Raw genomic sequence first — 18074 nt, forward strand, 5'->3', positions numbered from 1 at the left:
AAGCATTCCAAAGATACCGCATCTTTTAAAGGTGAAATATCTGGAAAACAAGAATAGCCCTGTAGAAAGTTCTAGCAATTTTTTTCTTGCTCTTTGACTATAAAAGTATATACCAAGACCAAACTTTTGTCTATAAACCAAGTTAATTTCAAGTCTTCTGTTATTAAAACTGTAGGTTAAAGGTTAGGTAATTGCACATCAATCACGGTTGGGTTCAATGCTACAAGAACACCACGTACAAGGCTCTCAGAATAACTTCAGAAAAGCTGTGTCTTGTAGGCATCAAACTTAACAGGGAGTGACAGTAGCTAAAGATTAAACTATTATGTATAGGGTTACAGGTGGCATGCTATAGTATGGTGGCTCTGCATGATGAATCAGGGGAGTTGGAATGTTAAAAGGTAACTAACTGTATGTAGGTTTTGGTAAAATTGTTGATCAAATACTAATAGCTGTCCTCCAACATCAACCTTGCCAGTTACTCTCTCCAATCAGGCACACTTTCCCTGATCCAGGTTGACCTAATGAGTATGCTTGTCAAATCCAATCATATTTTCTGTATGTGTGCTTGTCTATTATGTATTTCAATATTATATTTTGGGTATGTTTTGAGTTTACTAAAACAATCGCTCATATTCTAACAAAGAACTAAACAGTTTGAACTAAATGGGTGGTGGGATAAGGTAAGTGATATTGGAATCACAGCAAAAGTTTGCAGTAGCTTCACATACTATATATGTTCAGGGTATTTCCATGCATGTATCCAAACTTACTCAAAAGCTAGCAAACCTTCAAAAAAATTAATTTCATGCATAACAGACCCATTTGTTTGGTATGCTCTATGTTTTTCAAATCCTTCTTGATTTCATTTTTAGGCTAACATAATACATGTATGTAATACTTACTCGTGAGGCTGTTTCACGAAAATGTAATTTTTGGGTACCAATCCTGTCTTTCCACTTAGTTCAGCTTTGAACCAATTTTGATCTTTTTTCTTGTCCACTACCTGTTGGTGCATAAAAAGAGAAAGAGAGAAACATGGGTGGTGAGATGAAAAGGCACAAAAAGTTTAACATGCAAATAAAGTAGCACCACCAAAAGCAAGACATGCTGTTACATCGAACATTGCTTATAATTCCAACCCCCCTCCAATCCTCCCACAACCCCTCCACTTCTGCCCTTTGAGTCATGAAGACAGGCAATAATGTTGCTGTGCATCATGTTTGAATAATTTCATCCAAAGGGTCAAAGTTATCATTCTGAAGTATAATTTGTTTTCCTGAGCAAATTTTTGGGGAGTAGATTTCATCACAAGTTATAAGAACTATATAGGAAGACATTTTTGCATCAGCTGTTCATAAACTCTGGATGAAATGATTTCAAACTTTACAGCTACAAAAGATCACCAAATGTCCTTAGTATGTTTTCCCAAAAGGCTAGACAGCCAATTTATCAAGTAACAGCAGGGAAGAGAATTTACTCATAAAGTCAGAAACTGTGATAACTCAACATAACATAGGTTCTAAAGTTAGGCCTATGTGAAATCCTGACTTATCAAAGCCAAATATTTGCCTTAATTCAAGTAAAAAACTACACTTGACAGGACCTATGATGGACAATCAAGAGAGACCAATAGAAATTTAAATAGATAACAGTTCAAAGAGTAGTTCTCCTTCAACTATGTACTTGAGTAACAGTGCATGCGACTAGTTACTACATTACATCTGCCAGCCATTCGAGGTGCATTACTGGGAAACAGTATGCTACCTGTAATCTTTCTTGAATTTGCCTCCTGTTTCGTGCCCGTTAAAGTATAATGAGATACTTCAGACAAGACTCCAACAAGCCATCCCTGCAAAAACCCTATCATTGCCTAAAGACGTCCACGCAATCTACGGGACCTTCTTGTGTGTGCTGCTGTTCCACCTCCCTTCTAACCCTACACCCATTCAGCATGGTACATGTGATTGTGATTCGACATGCATCATCTGCAGCCACCACATTGTTGAATCCAATTCCACCACCAGCCACAGCTTGCAACTCATACAAAAGACTAAGGGTCACATCACTTGCAAAACCACTAATGCCATCTATCTGATCTCTTGTAGAGTTTGCGGCATCCAGTATATGTTGGTGAAACCAAAACCACCCTCAAGAAGCGATTCTATGGTCACAGATCCACAGTCAAGACCATGAAAACTGAGACTCGGTTGGAGAACACTTTTAACTTCCCAATCCCAACCATACCATTAATGACATGTCCCTACAGGGAACTGAATCCTTAGGTAGCCGTCCTGACCTAGTACGACTCAGCAGAGAGATACTGTGGTTGCAACGCCTTCGCACCATTCAACCACATGGTCTCAACATTCAGGAAGAACATGACTAACCTTTCTTCTGCTCTTCCTCCCCCCACCCCCCTTCTTTTTCTTTGTCCTTCTTCAGTTTATTCCCAACCTTCTTCCCTTAATCCTCTCTTTGTCCCTCTAAAGTGTATCTCCTACCTCTCCTCTTCCCCCTGTTGGTTTCTTTCTTCTCTTCATCTACGTCAGGCCCACTTACATTTACACATTCTCATACACAGGGTTTTTAGTGGATAAGCAGTTTGCTTACAGTTTTTGTTTTATTATGATTTTCAAGTACAATGAGAAACTCCATTTACCTTGATAACTTCACCTTTACGGAAAGGCAGCTCATCTGCATTACCTGGACGAAAGTCAAATTTAGCAACATACTCCACCATCATGAAGTAATACAGTTCTCAAGTTCTTTCAATCTTCCAAAGTGAGCTCAGTTGAACTCAATACAACGAAAACAAAGTGTGAACAAATATGTTGGGCTGCTATTTTTTAAGTAAAAAGAAAAAAGAACAGCATAGGGGTCAACCAATCAAATCATGACCATTCCGATGCCCTAATCCATTGACAAAACTGGGAAAACATATGATATTTCTCAATAAAAAGTGTAACACCTGTTTATTGTTACTGGCTCGCAATATGTGAAGGATGACGTGCTTACGACTGTGTGACTGTCAGCTTAGGCTATATGTAGCAAACCATTACAATAGCCTAGCCTAACGAACAAATGTATGAATTGAAAGCACTTTTCTAGAAAGTTGACTATGTACTTCCAAAACGATAAATATTCCGCAAAGTACGACCAAAAATGCGCTTATGATGAATCAAATACGCTCTGGAATGATTAAGTCGAAGACGTCGAAGTCGGGATGACTGGAAAACAAACTAGTTTAAGACAGCGATGAGCAAAATGCCTGATCACTTCTACGATTCCACTTCCTGATGAAAACAGTACTTAAAATGAGCAACCAGAAATGAGTGCACGTAATGTCTAATTTTGCTAGATTCAATTCTGTGTTGTCTGAATGCAAACCGATCAAATCATCTTTTCCTTACATGACCCGAGATTTTTGTTTTGAACAACTCCTCAAACATCTAAATAAAATTGGACTCCGTTTAGCAGATATACGAGTTTGTAAGGGGGCTATCATTTTGTAAATCAGTGATGTCATTTTTTAACTCGATCTTCCTTTCTCGATGTATTTCTTCTTCATTACGTCACCCGTATTGACACTGAAACCAACTTTTGCCATCACAAATCTCTTGCTTAGAGCGTCAATATTTGAGATGAAGCATTTGCAAAATCAGTTCCCATTACGGAAAATAAACATTGTAAATACATTTTAAAAGTCGAAGCATATGTGGCTTCAAGTGATCCATGTCATATTTAGACTTAACTAGCTCATAACAAGTCTTCAGCCTTGTATTCGAAGTTACATGAAACCGCGATATCTCCGAAGATGACACAGCAACTTATAAGATCAGCCTACAGCTGTTTTGGGAAGTTGTTAAACAGTCATCACAGTTATTTAACTTATTTCTATAATATAGACGAATTATTATGGTTGGGTTTGAGTTTTCTTGGATTTGTTTGTCTCCTTGGGAAGGCCACCTTCAAGTTTCAATTCTCCTGCTGTAGCCATTGATGCGTTTCAGTCTCAAATGAGCAAAGGGTGACATATATTGTGACCATTGGCGTAGGAAGCTATCCGGTTATGGGAGGGGGAAGAAAACCGTCTAAGGCTTGGTGATTTGCTCCAAAAGTTAATCAATGGAATATAAGTATAGGAAATCTCAACTTTTCCGTGACTATTATAGCCTCCGTATATCGTTTCTCAAAATTACTCTTTATTCTTCTAAGTCGAAATAATCTCGAACATTTGCATCTTTCCCAGAAATATCGACATACTGTACTAAACTTTTAACTTTTCATACCGAAAAACCCTGGCTTAAGTGCCCCCTTTTCATAGATAACAAAAACATAATTTTGTCAACGATTTACCATTTTCTATTTTGTAATTATAAAAGTGCTTTTAGCCTCCCTTTCTTTGGTAAACTCTTATGTCATAATTTATTTAAAGCATTCAGTAGTGAAATATATGAACGTCCAATTTATACCTGTTACTGACCGTTAAAGGGTTACGGTCATCGTGACAGCCCATGCAACTTATACAAACGTTGACTATGATGAATATTTTTCAGAACTTTTTCGAGACACACTATTGCAGTTTTCCCCATAAAATCTAAGTCAATTATAAACCTGACCCTCGAAGATCGTACCCAGCATTCCCCTTCTTTTACTTCTTTCGTTGCCCAATGTCATGTTCTAAAAATAGAAACAAGATCTGGCATAGGGTCACATTCCAGTCTTTGATCAAACACCACTTATATAGTCCTATTTTGGGGTGACTCGAATCGGGTCAGTGACTCACGGAACTACCTCTAGGACTCAGTACGAGTAACAACTATGTCACAATGTATCCTTTCATGACACTTTTCATTGTAAACTTATTCCGGTTGATTCGAGTCTGGCGGTGCGTATACAAACGTTACAACTCAGTGATTATAGCGCGTAGAGACTAAAACAGACTTTTGGTAAATTTGGTAAAAATAAAACTGTCAAATGCTTATTTATCACAACAAAATCAATGGGTTTTCTTTCCTGATAAACTTCTTGATTTGACATAACGATGAATAGAATCCCTTTTCCATCATACGAGACATTAATTCTAACGAATAAATATTTAGGCGAGGAATGTTCGAAACACGTACGAATGCGGGTGAGGATCCAGGAGGTGTACCCCCCCCCCCCCACCACCACCACACGCGCGCAGTTTTAAGTTCAATACCACAAAATTAAAGTAGTTGTAAGCTCAAACGTTTGCACACCCTTGTGTTGAGATATAATGAAAGACCAAATGTAAAGTATAAATATGGCTCACTGAGAATGACAGCCGCAAGCCCGTAACGACCAGAAAGACAATACAAGACATACACAACATAAAGTTCATAAAAACAGAACCGTTCACTTAAATTAGTCCACCAACAAAGCACCACCTAGCAAATATGTACTTAGGAAGTGGTCAATTTACATCGACTGATTATTGCGGCTCACTGATCAGACCACATCGTATTAACCTGTGATAAGAACCGTTCACATCAATGGGTATATCATTATATGTCTGTACACCCTTGTAAACATTTCGAAATGTAAATATCGCAGAACTAGGCTGTACGTTAAGATTTTAAGCATGTGTAGATTGTGAACTAGCAACCATTGTGTCGCGAGTCGTTCGGTGTCCGGTAATATAAAGTTCTCGACCAATGAGGCAATGTGGTATTATAACAACATATTTTACAGTTATAATTTTCATATTTCTAAAGATTTCCATCCTTCAGTTATCAGTGTAATCCAAGTATCAAGTTGATCGTAGCATAGCCATATGCCAACGTTAGGCCTAAACATAGGCAGAGTATGCCTAGTACTAGTAGTAACAACCAACACTGATTAGGGTCTAAGTTAGACCTAGATCATATTCTAGGCCTACAGTAGCCTGCATGCCTTCCCCATTATCATTATGTTAGTATGACAGTAGATGGTTGACCTATTGCTATCAATGTACTCAGGCTGCTAGACTTCTTTAATTACATGTTGTTTGTTTTTGACAGTCATATGAAAGGACCAATGAATCACATTGTTGACCTGAAGATATTTTTCACTGAACCCCAGGCCTTGCCTAACCTACTACCTAGGCTTGTTTTTAAACTTTGGCTAGGCCAAGCTTCACTGCATTTGGTCTTTAGCCAAATTGATCAAACGATCACAACTGGCTTAGGACTTGGTCAAATGCATTTTTTTTTAAAACATATACAATGATAACTGGGAGTGGGAAATCTTAAGGACTGCATTTGAGACATCTATGAACATGTTTTGTAACCTTCAGCAAACTATCAGTAATTTTAAAAACCAAGAACCTCTTTTGCATGACTTTTTATGATGTATTACAATCATTCACCATGTATTGGCTCAGCTATGTTGCATGGTTACTATATGTTTTTGGAATCATTGGAAATTGCCTAAGCTACAGAAGAAAAAAAGAAAACCGCTATTATGCCATTTTGCTAAATATTTGCTAATAGTGTAGCTTAGGATATAATGATTAGCCATCCCATACTGCTTTTTACCCCACTCCTCTCCTACCCCTGTACCCACCATCCCCATCCTGTTCTTTCAATTTTACTACATTCATCATTTAAAATTGTTAGCTGTGTTAAATGATTCATCTGATCTTCTTTTATAGCCAATGTCAAGTGTGAGAGAAGTAAAGTAACCATCAGTTATAACAATGAATAGACACTTGTGCAAGAAGATGGTGTTTTGCCTCCAATGCAGTGTGAAGAGGTTTGCCCAGAGTTATGACACTCACTTACTTGGATTTAATGTTTGTGACAACAAGAGACAGCTGTTATCCCACATGACTTGTAAGTGACCCTCAGTTTTTGTGACAATTTAGTATTAAACTCTTTTGAGCAGATAATCTTTACCACATAATGTGAAGTCTATGGACTTCAGTCTTGAAAAGTCAAAATAATAAAGCAAAATCTATTTATCTGATCAATTTAAGGCAGTGTATATCCTTATTCATCTTCTCCTTTTATAATGATGTAATTTATGTAGTTTATGCTCCTAGGCCAGTCGAAGGGAAGTAAGATTCATAACATGGTGTTTCTCAGCTGTTAACAGTAAATCAGAACATCTGATTTAAACAGGATTAGTTATACTACTGTAGGTACCGCAACAAATTAAATCATGTTATAAAAGTCTCTAAAAGGCTGTATTTCAATTCAAAATTTTATAATTCTAAAAATAACTCAACTAATACCTGGAAAACTATCAATGTAATTATTCATTAAGGGGGAAAACAATCTGAAATCTAAGACTTTTGCTAAAATTTTAGCCAATAAACGATGTTTTGTTTATCACAATTAGCTGGATCATTCTACCAATCATGCTATGGGAGAATGGTTCACATAGGTGATGTAAGATGTCGGTCAACTGCATTGCAAACATTTGGTAGAAGCATTTCAAATGAAACTGATGGAGGTGCCACCTATCTCCGAGAAAAGAAACTTGAAGAATCAATCAGAAAGTCTTACTCCAGAAATAAGAGGTACACGTCAAGAGAAGATGAGGAGAAAGAAGATGTTAAAAGCAGAAAGGAAGACAGATATGATGAAGGAGACACCTTTGGAACTCTAAGTCCTCAGAAATTCTTTGAGGTAAGTCTTTAATAACTAATCTATTCATATCAATAAACCAGCATAGATAGATGTTTCATACCTATTTTACCATGCTGGAATAATGTTTTAAGAAAATTCCTTGCAGTTTTACAATTTACAATCCAATTCACAAAATTTGAATGTGGTATTTGATCATTACAGTCTGACTGAACTTTACAGATTGTTGATTGCTATGAATGGGTAGACTACTTAAGTTTATTTTCTGCATGACCTGGGCTTGAACCAAACTGAGAGACAGGACACCTGGAATTTATCAAATAACACCATCTGTCACCTCTCACAGATGTGATTTGTGGTAATTGATCATTGAATAATTTCCACAGACAGGACATTGGGGACTTGAGGTTCAAGTTTCACTCCCTTCATACCCACCCCATCCCAACCCCCACAACCTCCTCCTCCATATCTCCACCTCACAGGTTGAATTTGTTACTCTGTCCTTAAATAATTTTCAGCTGAATAGGCCTGTCAGTTACAATTGACAATCCAGTTCACAAAATTTTAATGTGGTATTTGATCATTACAGTCTGAATGTCCTTTACAGATTTGTTGATTGCTATGAATGGGTAGACTTCTTAAGTTTATTTTCTGAATGACCTGGGCTTGAACCAAACTGAAAGACAGCACACCTGACCTGGTATTTATCAAATGACAGCATCTGTCACCTCTCACAGATTTGATTTGTGGTAATTGATCATTGAAATAATTTCCACAGACAGGACATTGGGGACTTGAGGTGCAAGTTTCACTCCCTTCCCACCCATCCCAACCCCCACAACCTCCTCCTCCATATCCCCATCTCAAAGGCTGAATTTGTTACTCTGTCCTTGAATAATTTTCAGTTGAACAGGCTCGTCTTCTCTCTCTCTTTCAAGGTTAGCGACACGTCCCTGTCATCCGTTGACTTGGAGGAAGATGAAGAAGATAGAGATTGGCTAAAATTGAGAAGGAGGCAGAACACACCTTACTGGTATGCCAACCAGATGAAGAAATTGGTTAAAGATGGAAAAGTAATTATGCTCGGACAAGTCCTTTACATCCCACAAATGTAAAAAATGTAAACTAACTTTTGACAACTTATGATACCAGAGCAGCCATTCCAAATTACTATGATATTGAAGCAGTCCTATCCTATTTCTCCCCTTCCTCCTCATCCACCTGCCCTCTCCCTCTTTGTCCTTTCTCTCTCGCCCCTCTCTCTTCCTCCTCTTTTCTTCCTCTCTCTCTTCCTTCCCTTTCTCCCTCCCCCTCCCTTTGCTTATATGCATTCATAATTTAATAATATCCTGTATATTTTTATTGTCCATCCTTCTCCCTCCTCTGTCCTTCCAATCCCTCCCTCTATCTCCCTCTCTCTTCCTCTCTCTTCCTCCCCTTTTATTCCTCCCTCATTCTCCTATCCCTAAATATTCCTCTCCCTCTCCCTTTACTGCTATGCATTCATAATTTAGCAATATCTTAGGTCTTGTGATTGTTTCATTCTAAATCACTTATAAGAAGCACTCTTCTTTCGTTGTTATGAATTGATTTGCAGTTAGCAGAGGGAATTGATTTCTTAGAGACCAGAATGCTCAAGGAGGACAATGTTCAACCAATTGAATACAACTATGATGTATTGATAGGAGCTTGTGGAAGAGCCGGCTACACTAAAAAGGCATTTCAGTTGTACAATAGGGTAAGTAAAGTGTTTTCCTTGCTGCAGAAATTACACTTGTTGGTGCAAGTCTCATTTTTACAACTTTTTTCAATTGATAAAGTACTTAGCTTTATAGTTAATTTTATTTTACACTATTTGGATAAATAGATTTTACAATGGTCTGCAATCTCACAAAGTCTATTGAATGTTGTTTTAACTTCCAGATGAAAGAGAGGAATTTACACCCTTCCAATGTGACTTACACTTCACTGTTCAACGCATGCGCAGAATCTCCCTGGCCAACAACGGATGGCTACGTGAGGCTAAAGAAACTTCACCAATATCTGCTGGACAAGGAAGTAAAGGTAAGTTACATTTCTTTTAACTTTCAAAAGGAAATAAAGAGAAGCCACAGATATCAAAGCCTTTGTCCTGTTTAGTTTCCTGAACTAAGGAATACATTCAACTACATTGTTATGCAAATCTGTTATCAAATAGTTGAGACAACTTTACCAAGACCACTGAAGATAAAAATCTGCTTTAATTTAAAGACAGTACCAAACTGTTGACTGGTAGAAATATCAATGATAACAAAGTCTGAGATTTAAAAGAAAAATGATGATATGGAGCTTGTAATGTGAAGTACAGTGATCCAAACAGCAGCTTCAATGGTGAATATGTTGTTGAAATTTATTCATGTATTAGTGATATTGTGATGTCATACATACAGTAGAATCCAACGACATCCATTTTTGTTTTTCTTTCAAATTGATATGATTGTATTTCCTGGAGAAAAAAAATCAGCTGTGTGATTGCATATTGTTATATGTTGGTTAGGCATGGTGGCTTCATCAAATTTAAATTGTTATTTCAGTTGTAAGGTGGAGGGGGTGGGGGTGGGGTGAAGGGTTAACTACAATTGTAAAACACAATGAAGATCAATGACTGATAAATGTGTTGTCCATGCATGATATCACAAGACTTTAGTATGCAATGTACTAATCCATGTAAAATGAGCAAAAGTTTGACATTTAATATCTCAGCAATAGACTTAGCTGTCAACATCATACTGGGGTGTTGGACAAATGTGTTTCTCTCCTTGGTATGAAGAGATAACGTTTTTTTTTAAATTTCACTTCGCTATCCCATTAAGATGTTCATCAAAACAAAAGATCCATCATGACAATTCATTTTCTTCACAGCTTAATCTGATAACCCACCGCGCAATGATCAAAGCGTACGGCAAATGCGGTGATATAGAGGGCGCCTTCCATCTTTTCCATCACCTGTTGTCCTCGGGGATGGCTGATGCTCGCAGTTTCGCTACCATCCTCACTGCGTGCGCCAGTCACAAGGATGCCGGCTTCACATACGCCATTGAGGTTTGTGATGCTTCTTCTTGTAAACATTAATGTGATTGAATGTTTAGGGAGCCAGGGTGATTGGTGAGGAAGGGATGGATTTACAAGAAATATTTTACTATAAATTTTATGATTGAAATTTTATATAAACCTTTCCCATGCTGACAGGACAATATCTAGAGTTCAATTATGCCCCCCCCCCCTCCCCACCGCAATTCCATTTTCTAACATCCTTGTAGTTTCATGGAAGGCACCCTTTGAAAGTTTTGGTTGATCTGATTCTTGCCGTACTGCATTCTTCCTGATCTTACTCTAGGTTCCGTAATTATCAACAATCTCTGAAATCTGTGTCATTAATCCTTCAACACAGGGCAAGGCACTGTGCTTATTAGTAGAAGGAAGGCAGCAGATGTTATCATAACAACAATCATTAACTTTCAGTGTTGGTTTTAAGCTTGCCAAATAAACTCTTAATATTTACCAGTTTAATGTTTGTTTCTGAGACTTTCACAATTTTTGAATGGTTTATAGCAAAACAGATTATACTTCCTACATGAGTCACTAACAATGGACGATAAAAATTCATTTATAATGAGAATATTTACAAATTTACGATTGGCATTTTAACAGTAAATAATTTACAAACAGAAAATAATTTCAATTATTATGTGTTATGATAAACAGCTTTTGGTGCTTTGACATATTTAATTGCAGTAATGATTTCATTTAAGCTCAGTAATGGTAAATTTTCAATGTTTTCAAACCAAGGGAATTTTTTCACCGCTCGAAACAGAAAATTTCAGTTTATAATGGATAATTCTCTTCTTTTTCTCCCTTGACTTTCTTTACAAAAGGCATGGAGACAAATGGTTGTCAGAGGCTTACAACCCGACGACTACTGTTTTAATCTGCTCTTGCGAATAGTGAGAGATTGTGGAATAGGTGACCCAAAGACCGCCAGCAGGGTCCTCTTAAAACCAGTGGTGGTGTCCGACACCCATCTGATAGACAGGACGAGGAATAATAAAGGAAGAAGGGGGACTGGGAGAACAGATGTGGGAACAGCTGGGGGAGAAGACCTGAAAAGGGAGGGGGAGATGAATAAACGTGAAGAAATGATGGAGTTACATCCTGCATCCATCAAAGATGTCAGTCAGGTGGGAATGCAAGCAATATCTAAATGGGCTACAGGTGTGGATGGTGCCAAGGATTATGGGTCACAAGATGTTTCTAATAGTGATAATAGGGAGAGAGACGGAAGCGAAAGTGGGTTGGATACGGATTCAAAATGGTGGCAGGAATCTTATAGATCACCATCTATGAGCAAAGTTGCCATGAGAGAGGAAGCATATTCTAAAGATCTTGAAATTGTCCACAGCATCGCAGTCTCACATTTACCAAATTTGTTGGACACGCACGCGGACCTGAAACACGTCGACTCCCTCGCCAACATTCAAACTGCTCCGGACAGGCTGTCCTTGGTCGGTAACATGGAAGGCGTGATGAACCAGATGACCAAATGTAAAGTTAAACCTAACGTGAAGACGTTGTCTTTACTGCTTGACGTAGTCCCCATGACAACGGAAGAGGAAAACAAAATCATGGCAATCATCAATGAACTGGGCGTTTCAGTTGACGTTGATTTCTATAACATGGTCATTCATCGGAGAACCAAAAGGGGCGACTTAGTTCAAGCAAAGGTCAGTCTTCTACAATCTCCATGGTTACACTGATGAAGTTAAAGGGTTACAATATGATAGGTCTATGTGTCAAGAACTATCCACAAATGTGATATTAAACATAAATAGTGCATGAAAACCAATTCATGAGAAAGATCAGATTTGAAATCAGGTGAGGTCTTATTTCTTTATCCGGCAACAACAGAGTTTTCATGGCAAGTTATTATCGCAAGAAAAAAAGATATAATTTTTATGGAATGTACAGATGGTTTTATCCAAAGGGGGAGTTGGTAATGTTTCCAGACGTTTCCACCAGTTTGTGAAAACCCAAATCACACATTCTGTCATGACAAGCTAGCCAAGCTTTTATTTATTTATCTGGCACTTACAGAGTGCATGACACTATAATGGCGATTTTGTGTCATATTTATTCTGTTATGTGTACATTGTTTATCCAGAGAGGAAGGAAATAATGCACCTTATGATCACAGTTAGGTAATAAATGTAACAGGTATGACTCAATCAAATTCATTTCTGTCAACAAATCAATGCATTTCCTTGACATACAACCTTCACACGCAAGAACAATTTCTATCGGTATTTACTGGCAAAGGTATAGTTTAATGGGTAAGTATTCTTTACACAAACTTGATATTCAGTTTTGAATATGCTTTGAAATTCAGAGTAGATGGGTTGCTTAGCAACCATTGCAAAATCACTACAGTTTCAAAGAAAACTTAGCATCATGATAGTGAAAGAAAACTGAAATTTTTGAAGAACATGTGCAAATGATGACATCACAAACCACCTACTGTGGCTCATTTCTTGTAGAAATGAAGGGTTCATCTGGCCTAAACCAGCTATTTTTAAACAACCATGTACTTAACATTGAGATGGGCTTACCTATTAATAGCGTGGATTATTTTGTGCGTTCCCTAAAAGACTCACATTACCCACCCCTGGAAATACCATTGTTAAGAGTATAAACTTTAAGTATTATCCAAACAGAATGGATTGAGGTACATTAAAACCATGTTGCTAATGTCATATTTCGTAATGTCCATCTCGTAGGAAATCTTACCCATGATTCACCAGAGTGGCCTTCATCCAAACCTTAGAACATTTGCCAACCTTGCAATAGAATGCACAAAGATGGATGATGGCTTACAGCTTTTAAAGGACTTAGAGGTAAAGTTGTTGTTTGCTTCCCTTAAAACTTGTCTTCTATTTCTCCAGCATAACAAGCTCTGTAAGATGAATGTTTCCTGAAAGGGCATGGAAACATATTAGCCTATGATTGGATTCCATTTATAGGAAGCTCGAGCTAGTCCTGTACTGTAGCAACCGAGCAATCGTCTCCTAAATAGACAGATGTACTTGAACAAAGTGGATGTAAATGAAACCTACCTTTCATTAAAGCCCCAATATGTGTTCAATCTCGATACTAAACAATACTATTGCGTAGTTCATATAAATCACACAGTCATGACAATGTACTCTTTTTCCCAAATTTGTGATGAAAAAATTAATCGATCTCACGCTTTCATTTCGACCAAAACATCAACAAAGAACGGGAAACCTTTTTATTGGCTGGGATTTATCATTCGCTTCATCTCTGCGAATAGGACAAAGTTTTGGGAAAAAGGATATTGTCAAGACTGTGTGATTATTTTACTTTTTTTAAATAGTACCAAAAACGATTGTACAGTGAGGGATCATTATGTTCTTTTTAAAATCGGGTCGGGAGTTTTGAGTGGGGACAGGGTCAGGGTTTGTCTTTTTTTTCTTTCTTGTTTGGAAACATATTTATGTATGTTTTCATCTCTGAACTATCCCTTTACTTAAAAAAATTGAAGATTTGTATCCATTTTTGGGTGGGTTTGCATGGAATTTTTGTTACATCTCACCTGAATCATGTTTCAGGGATTCGGGCTGAGGCCTAACCAGGTTCTGTACGGGGCATTGATGAATGCTGCCTTTAAAGTCAGGAATTTTGATTATTTGCACCGACTCATGCAAAACATGAAGGACGAAAATGTCAAACCAAACGAGAGGATCATCTCACTCCTCCATTCAGCTGCCTATTTTGGTTCTAGAGCTCCAAAGGTGAGTATCTGGTTTGGCCAATATTTAAAAGGTAAATGGGGAGAACTGTTATTGGCTTTGATGTAAATCTTGACCATTGCAGTTATGATGGCATGTATATGATCAATTTAGAGCAGAAGGTGGGAGGAAGATTGGGGTTATAAGTCCTGGGGGGGGGGAGTATCCTGTAATTAATCTCTCATACTAAAGGAGGAAGATAAATTTTGCAGAGCTCTCAGCATTGATAAGTTTCTTTTGAGGCTTCAGTTTCTGAACTAGAACAAGTTAACAGGGATTGTTTAAATTCTTTTTATCTTATGATATTATCATTGTTGTGCACATCCTTGGAAGAAAAAAATTCCAAATAACTACAGTACCATTAGGTTTGGACAGCAGACATGTGGTTTCAAGACAAATTATAATTTTCATTTTTTTTTTTGTCTGGTAGTTTCATTCTGCAATAGTCGCTTTCTCATCTTAGCGGACACCTATAAACTATAAACTAGTTTGGCACATATACTGTTGGACCTGTAGCCGACGCAAAATGTTCAAACAACTATTACCATAAAATGTTATTAAACTCTCACTAACTGTGTGTGTAGGACCATGTGTTATGCTATGTAGTTCAACATTCAGCTGAACTTGTCGGTACATTTTTCATTGAATCGCTGGAGTTTGACGTAGTCTTCAGTCTTGTGATATAATCGCTGTCTTCCCGACTAACACCGAACTATTCTAACTTTCCCTTTTGTTTTTTATTATCCAAGGACAAGCAGCCCAAGCCACACGTACAGAAGAGGGTGAACCTGTTTAGAAGCAGGTACTTTCAGTGGTTGTCTGAGATGGAAGCCGTGGAGGAACAACATCCATGGAAAGAATATAATATCAAGACTAAAACAACAGAAGAAGATGTGGAAAGTGAAAAAACATCATTATTATAAAAAACAATAACTGACAGAGCTGACCTGAGCTAATTCCTGACCTGAGCTAATTAAGAGGTCGATATTTGGCATTAAACTGAAATGTTTTCATGATGTAGTTGTATTGGATGATAACATCGCATTTAAAATCAAATTAAGAGGATGAAGGGAAGGGAGAAGTTCAAAAAGTGAAAAAAAAAATGGTTCAAGCAGATTATTTATATACGTTGGCTTGCCTCGATAAGAAATGTTCCTGTTGGAAATCCCTTTGTTCAGATGAATCATTCATTGAAAAGAAGCATAAGAAAGCAATTTACACTGACAAATTGTGATGTATGGTTTCTTGTGAAGGGGTGGGAGGAGGGGGAGGATGGCAGTCAATGGCAACAACGCCTCAATCCTCATTCATATATTCAAGAAGTAAGACCTTTGCTCTAGCCAGTTGGGACAAATTATTTATTTCTTGGTATTACCCTATACAGTACTTCCTCAGCTTCAAAGTATCTTGTAGAGAAAGAAATGGGTCAGATCTTTCACAAATATGAGAAACCATGTATTTAGCTAAATATTCTTGTTTTCTAGTTTCAAAGACTGATGCTGGCTGATGGATGGTTGGTTATCAAAACACATTTATTGTTTTATATATGTTGACAGTATGAAAGCACTTGATTTAAAGTGGGGGGGTGGGGGGAATATGCAAAATAAATTAATATGAAAAAAACAAAAATTTGTCCTCATCTTCTTTAATTTTTCTTATCTTTTTAAAGTATTCTTCTACTATCACTCAAAAATCACCTTTCTACTTCACAACTAAGTGTTTCTATCTTGAGAAATCATTTTAAAAAAAATCAGAATTCCCCCTCTCTCTCAGACTTTCCACTCTAGTTTGGTTTTCATACAGACTAAATATTTGGTAATATTGAAAATAGGACAATAAGTTAACAAACTATATAACAGTACCAGTTTTATAAAAATTAATTTAGAATACATGCTAGGATGCTGCATGTGCTGAGATATGAATATCATATTCCTCAACGATTCCTTCTCCCGTTCTCACCCCTCCCCCCCCCCCCTCCCCCTCCCGCTGTTTCCTTCTACCATCGCCTTCCTTCCGTACAACAACTTTTCCTCTTCGTTAATAGGTTATTTTCCAGTACAGAGATTTATTGGGTTACATGCAGCTGTCATTATGTTAAAACTTTTCATAATTTTTAAATTGCCCCCTCTATTGAAACTTCAGCGGGTGCCCTGATTTGGAAATGGGAGGTGTTCTGTCAGCAAAATGTTGAGTATACTTAATGTTTCATGCAAATCATACTCTGGGCAAATTTGTTACTTCCAAAGCAGATGTGTCTCCATCTTCCTCGTTCTGATTGTTTTCTCCGCATACGACCCAATTTAAATATTGCAAATTAAACATAGTTTTCAAACATACTTTCTTTGACAGTAAAATATAATATCTATTTTTATTGAGTTAAGAAAACCTCTTCAGTCGTCTATAACCAGTACCAAAAGTAGAATAAAAAATATTTTCGTGAACGGTTATTTTTACTTTCAATATGAAAAGGAACCATATGCAACTCATACTTTGGATCCGAGTAAGCCAGTACAAGGGAGTTGCATGTTGTCCTAACACCTCCCTGGTCGTACGTTCGCCATAACTTGACAGCTCAAGATATGTGGATATTATTTTTATGTTTTGTTTGATTATTGTAAATATATAAATCGCGACTGCTCTCGGTGAGTGATTCTGATCAGAGCATCGTATCCATGCATAATAATAAATTAAATTGTTATCATAGATCATCTCGGCGATCATTCAGCTGAAAATCATGGCTATACAGTAAGCAAGTTCGAGCAAAAACCAGTTTTAGACTGACGAATTACTTTATTTTTGAATATTTTTCGTTTCGCAGTTTTTGTCAGAATATAATTAAATCATTATAAGTGTTGACTGAGCTGTCAGCGATCGTACAGGCTTTTGTAGAGCTTGCATGGCTGACCATTCTCTACTGTGTTAATCTGGGCTGCAATGGTACATTGTTTTTGTAGCAAGTCAGGGGTGGTGGTTAAAGTCTCTTTTTCAATCTCACACAAAATTCAAAAGTAGTAATCGTCAGCCTAAGCACAACCTAGACCTAGGAGAGGATACTCTCAAAGCCCCCCCCCCCCCCTTCATAGGGAGCCAGTCTCAAAAACCTCGGGGCCACACGTCCACAATCCTAGATCCTCCCCTGCGGTACTAATCATTGTCTCAACTTATCACTCCCTCCTTACCACTAAAAATAAATAAAAAGTAAGTCAAACAACACCAAAGATGAAACCTTCAGATTTTGAGTGGATGCAGTCAGTGACTCCGAAATCTGTACAGGGTCAGTAACCATTGGTTGATTGGCTCAGGTAAACAAATTTCAAAACGTAAACAACGAGGGTAAATAAACATATATTTTTTCCAAGAGATTCACTCAGCCAATGATCATCCAGACTAAACTCACATTTACAAAACAAATAAATTTACAATCTCTGTAAAAAATACAATCAAATATCAATTAATTTTTATTTAAAATATGAATAATCATAATATTAGGCTTATTTGTTTATCTTTTGATGCAAGTAAAACGTATAAGTATCTTTAGATATCTTATGAACGAAGATCAGGTTAGAACTATCTTTTGAAATATATAGACTCGATAGTAGAGGTTACGGTACACCAACAAACCGTATACTACACACAG

At 37.3% G+C, this 18074-nt stretch overlaps 2 protein-coding genes across 3 annotated transcripts in view; one reads left to right on the forward strand and one right to left on the reverse strand.

Annotated features, from left to right (window-relative positions):
* LOC139960479 (growth factor receptor-bound protein 2-like) overlaps positions 1-3325 on the reverse strand; it is a 29188-nt gene extending 25863 nt beyond the window's left edge. Inside the window, exons 1-2 of the mRNA XM_071958861.1 lie at positions 2663-3325; positions 906-1006 (exon numbers count right to left, since the gene is read on the reverse strand). Coding sequence (XP_071814962.1) covers positions 906-1006; positions 2663-2746 — 185 coding nt within the window. The 5' untranslated portion in view covers positions 2747-3325. The remainder of the gene's footprint in view (positions 1-905; positions 1007-2662) is intronic.
* Positions 3326-5536: 2211 nt separating this feature from the next.
* Positions 5537-16036, forward strand: LOC139960331 (pentatricopeptide repeat-containing protein 1, mitochondrial-like). Of its 2 annotated transcripts, none has more exons than XM_071958629.1 (11): positions 5537-5694; positions 6659-6839; positions 7348-7637; positions 8534-8668; positions 9193-9333; positions 9519-9659; positions 10497-10676; positions 11510-12355; positions 13406-13522; positions 14258-14440; positions 15187-16036. In XM_071958629.1, exons 2-11 carry the CDS (start codon positions 6704-6706, stop codon positions 15358-15360), a joined length of 2343 nt encoding a protein of 780 aa, XP_071814730.1. In that variant the 5' UTR covers positions 5537-5694; positions 6659-6703; the 3' UTR covers positions 15361-16036. The 2 variants fall into 2 exon arrangements, with proteins under 2 accessions (XP_071814730.1, XP_071814731.1); XM_071958630.1 differs by having other exon boundaries at positions 15196-16036.
* Positions 16037-18074: the final 2038 nt, after the last annotated feature.

This window comes from Apostichopus japonicus, chromosome 19, assembly GCF_037975245.1.
Source record: "Apostichopus japonicus isolate 1M-3 chromosome 19, ASM3797524v1, whole genome shotgun sequence".
In the NCBI taxonomy this organism is placed as follows: domain Eukaryota; kingdom Metazoa; phylum Echinodermata; class Holothuroidea; order Aspidochirotida; family Stichopodidae; genus Apostichopus; species Apostichopus japonicus.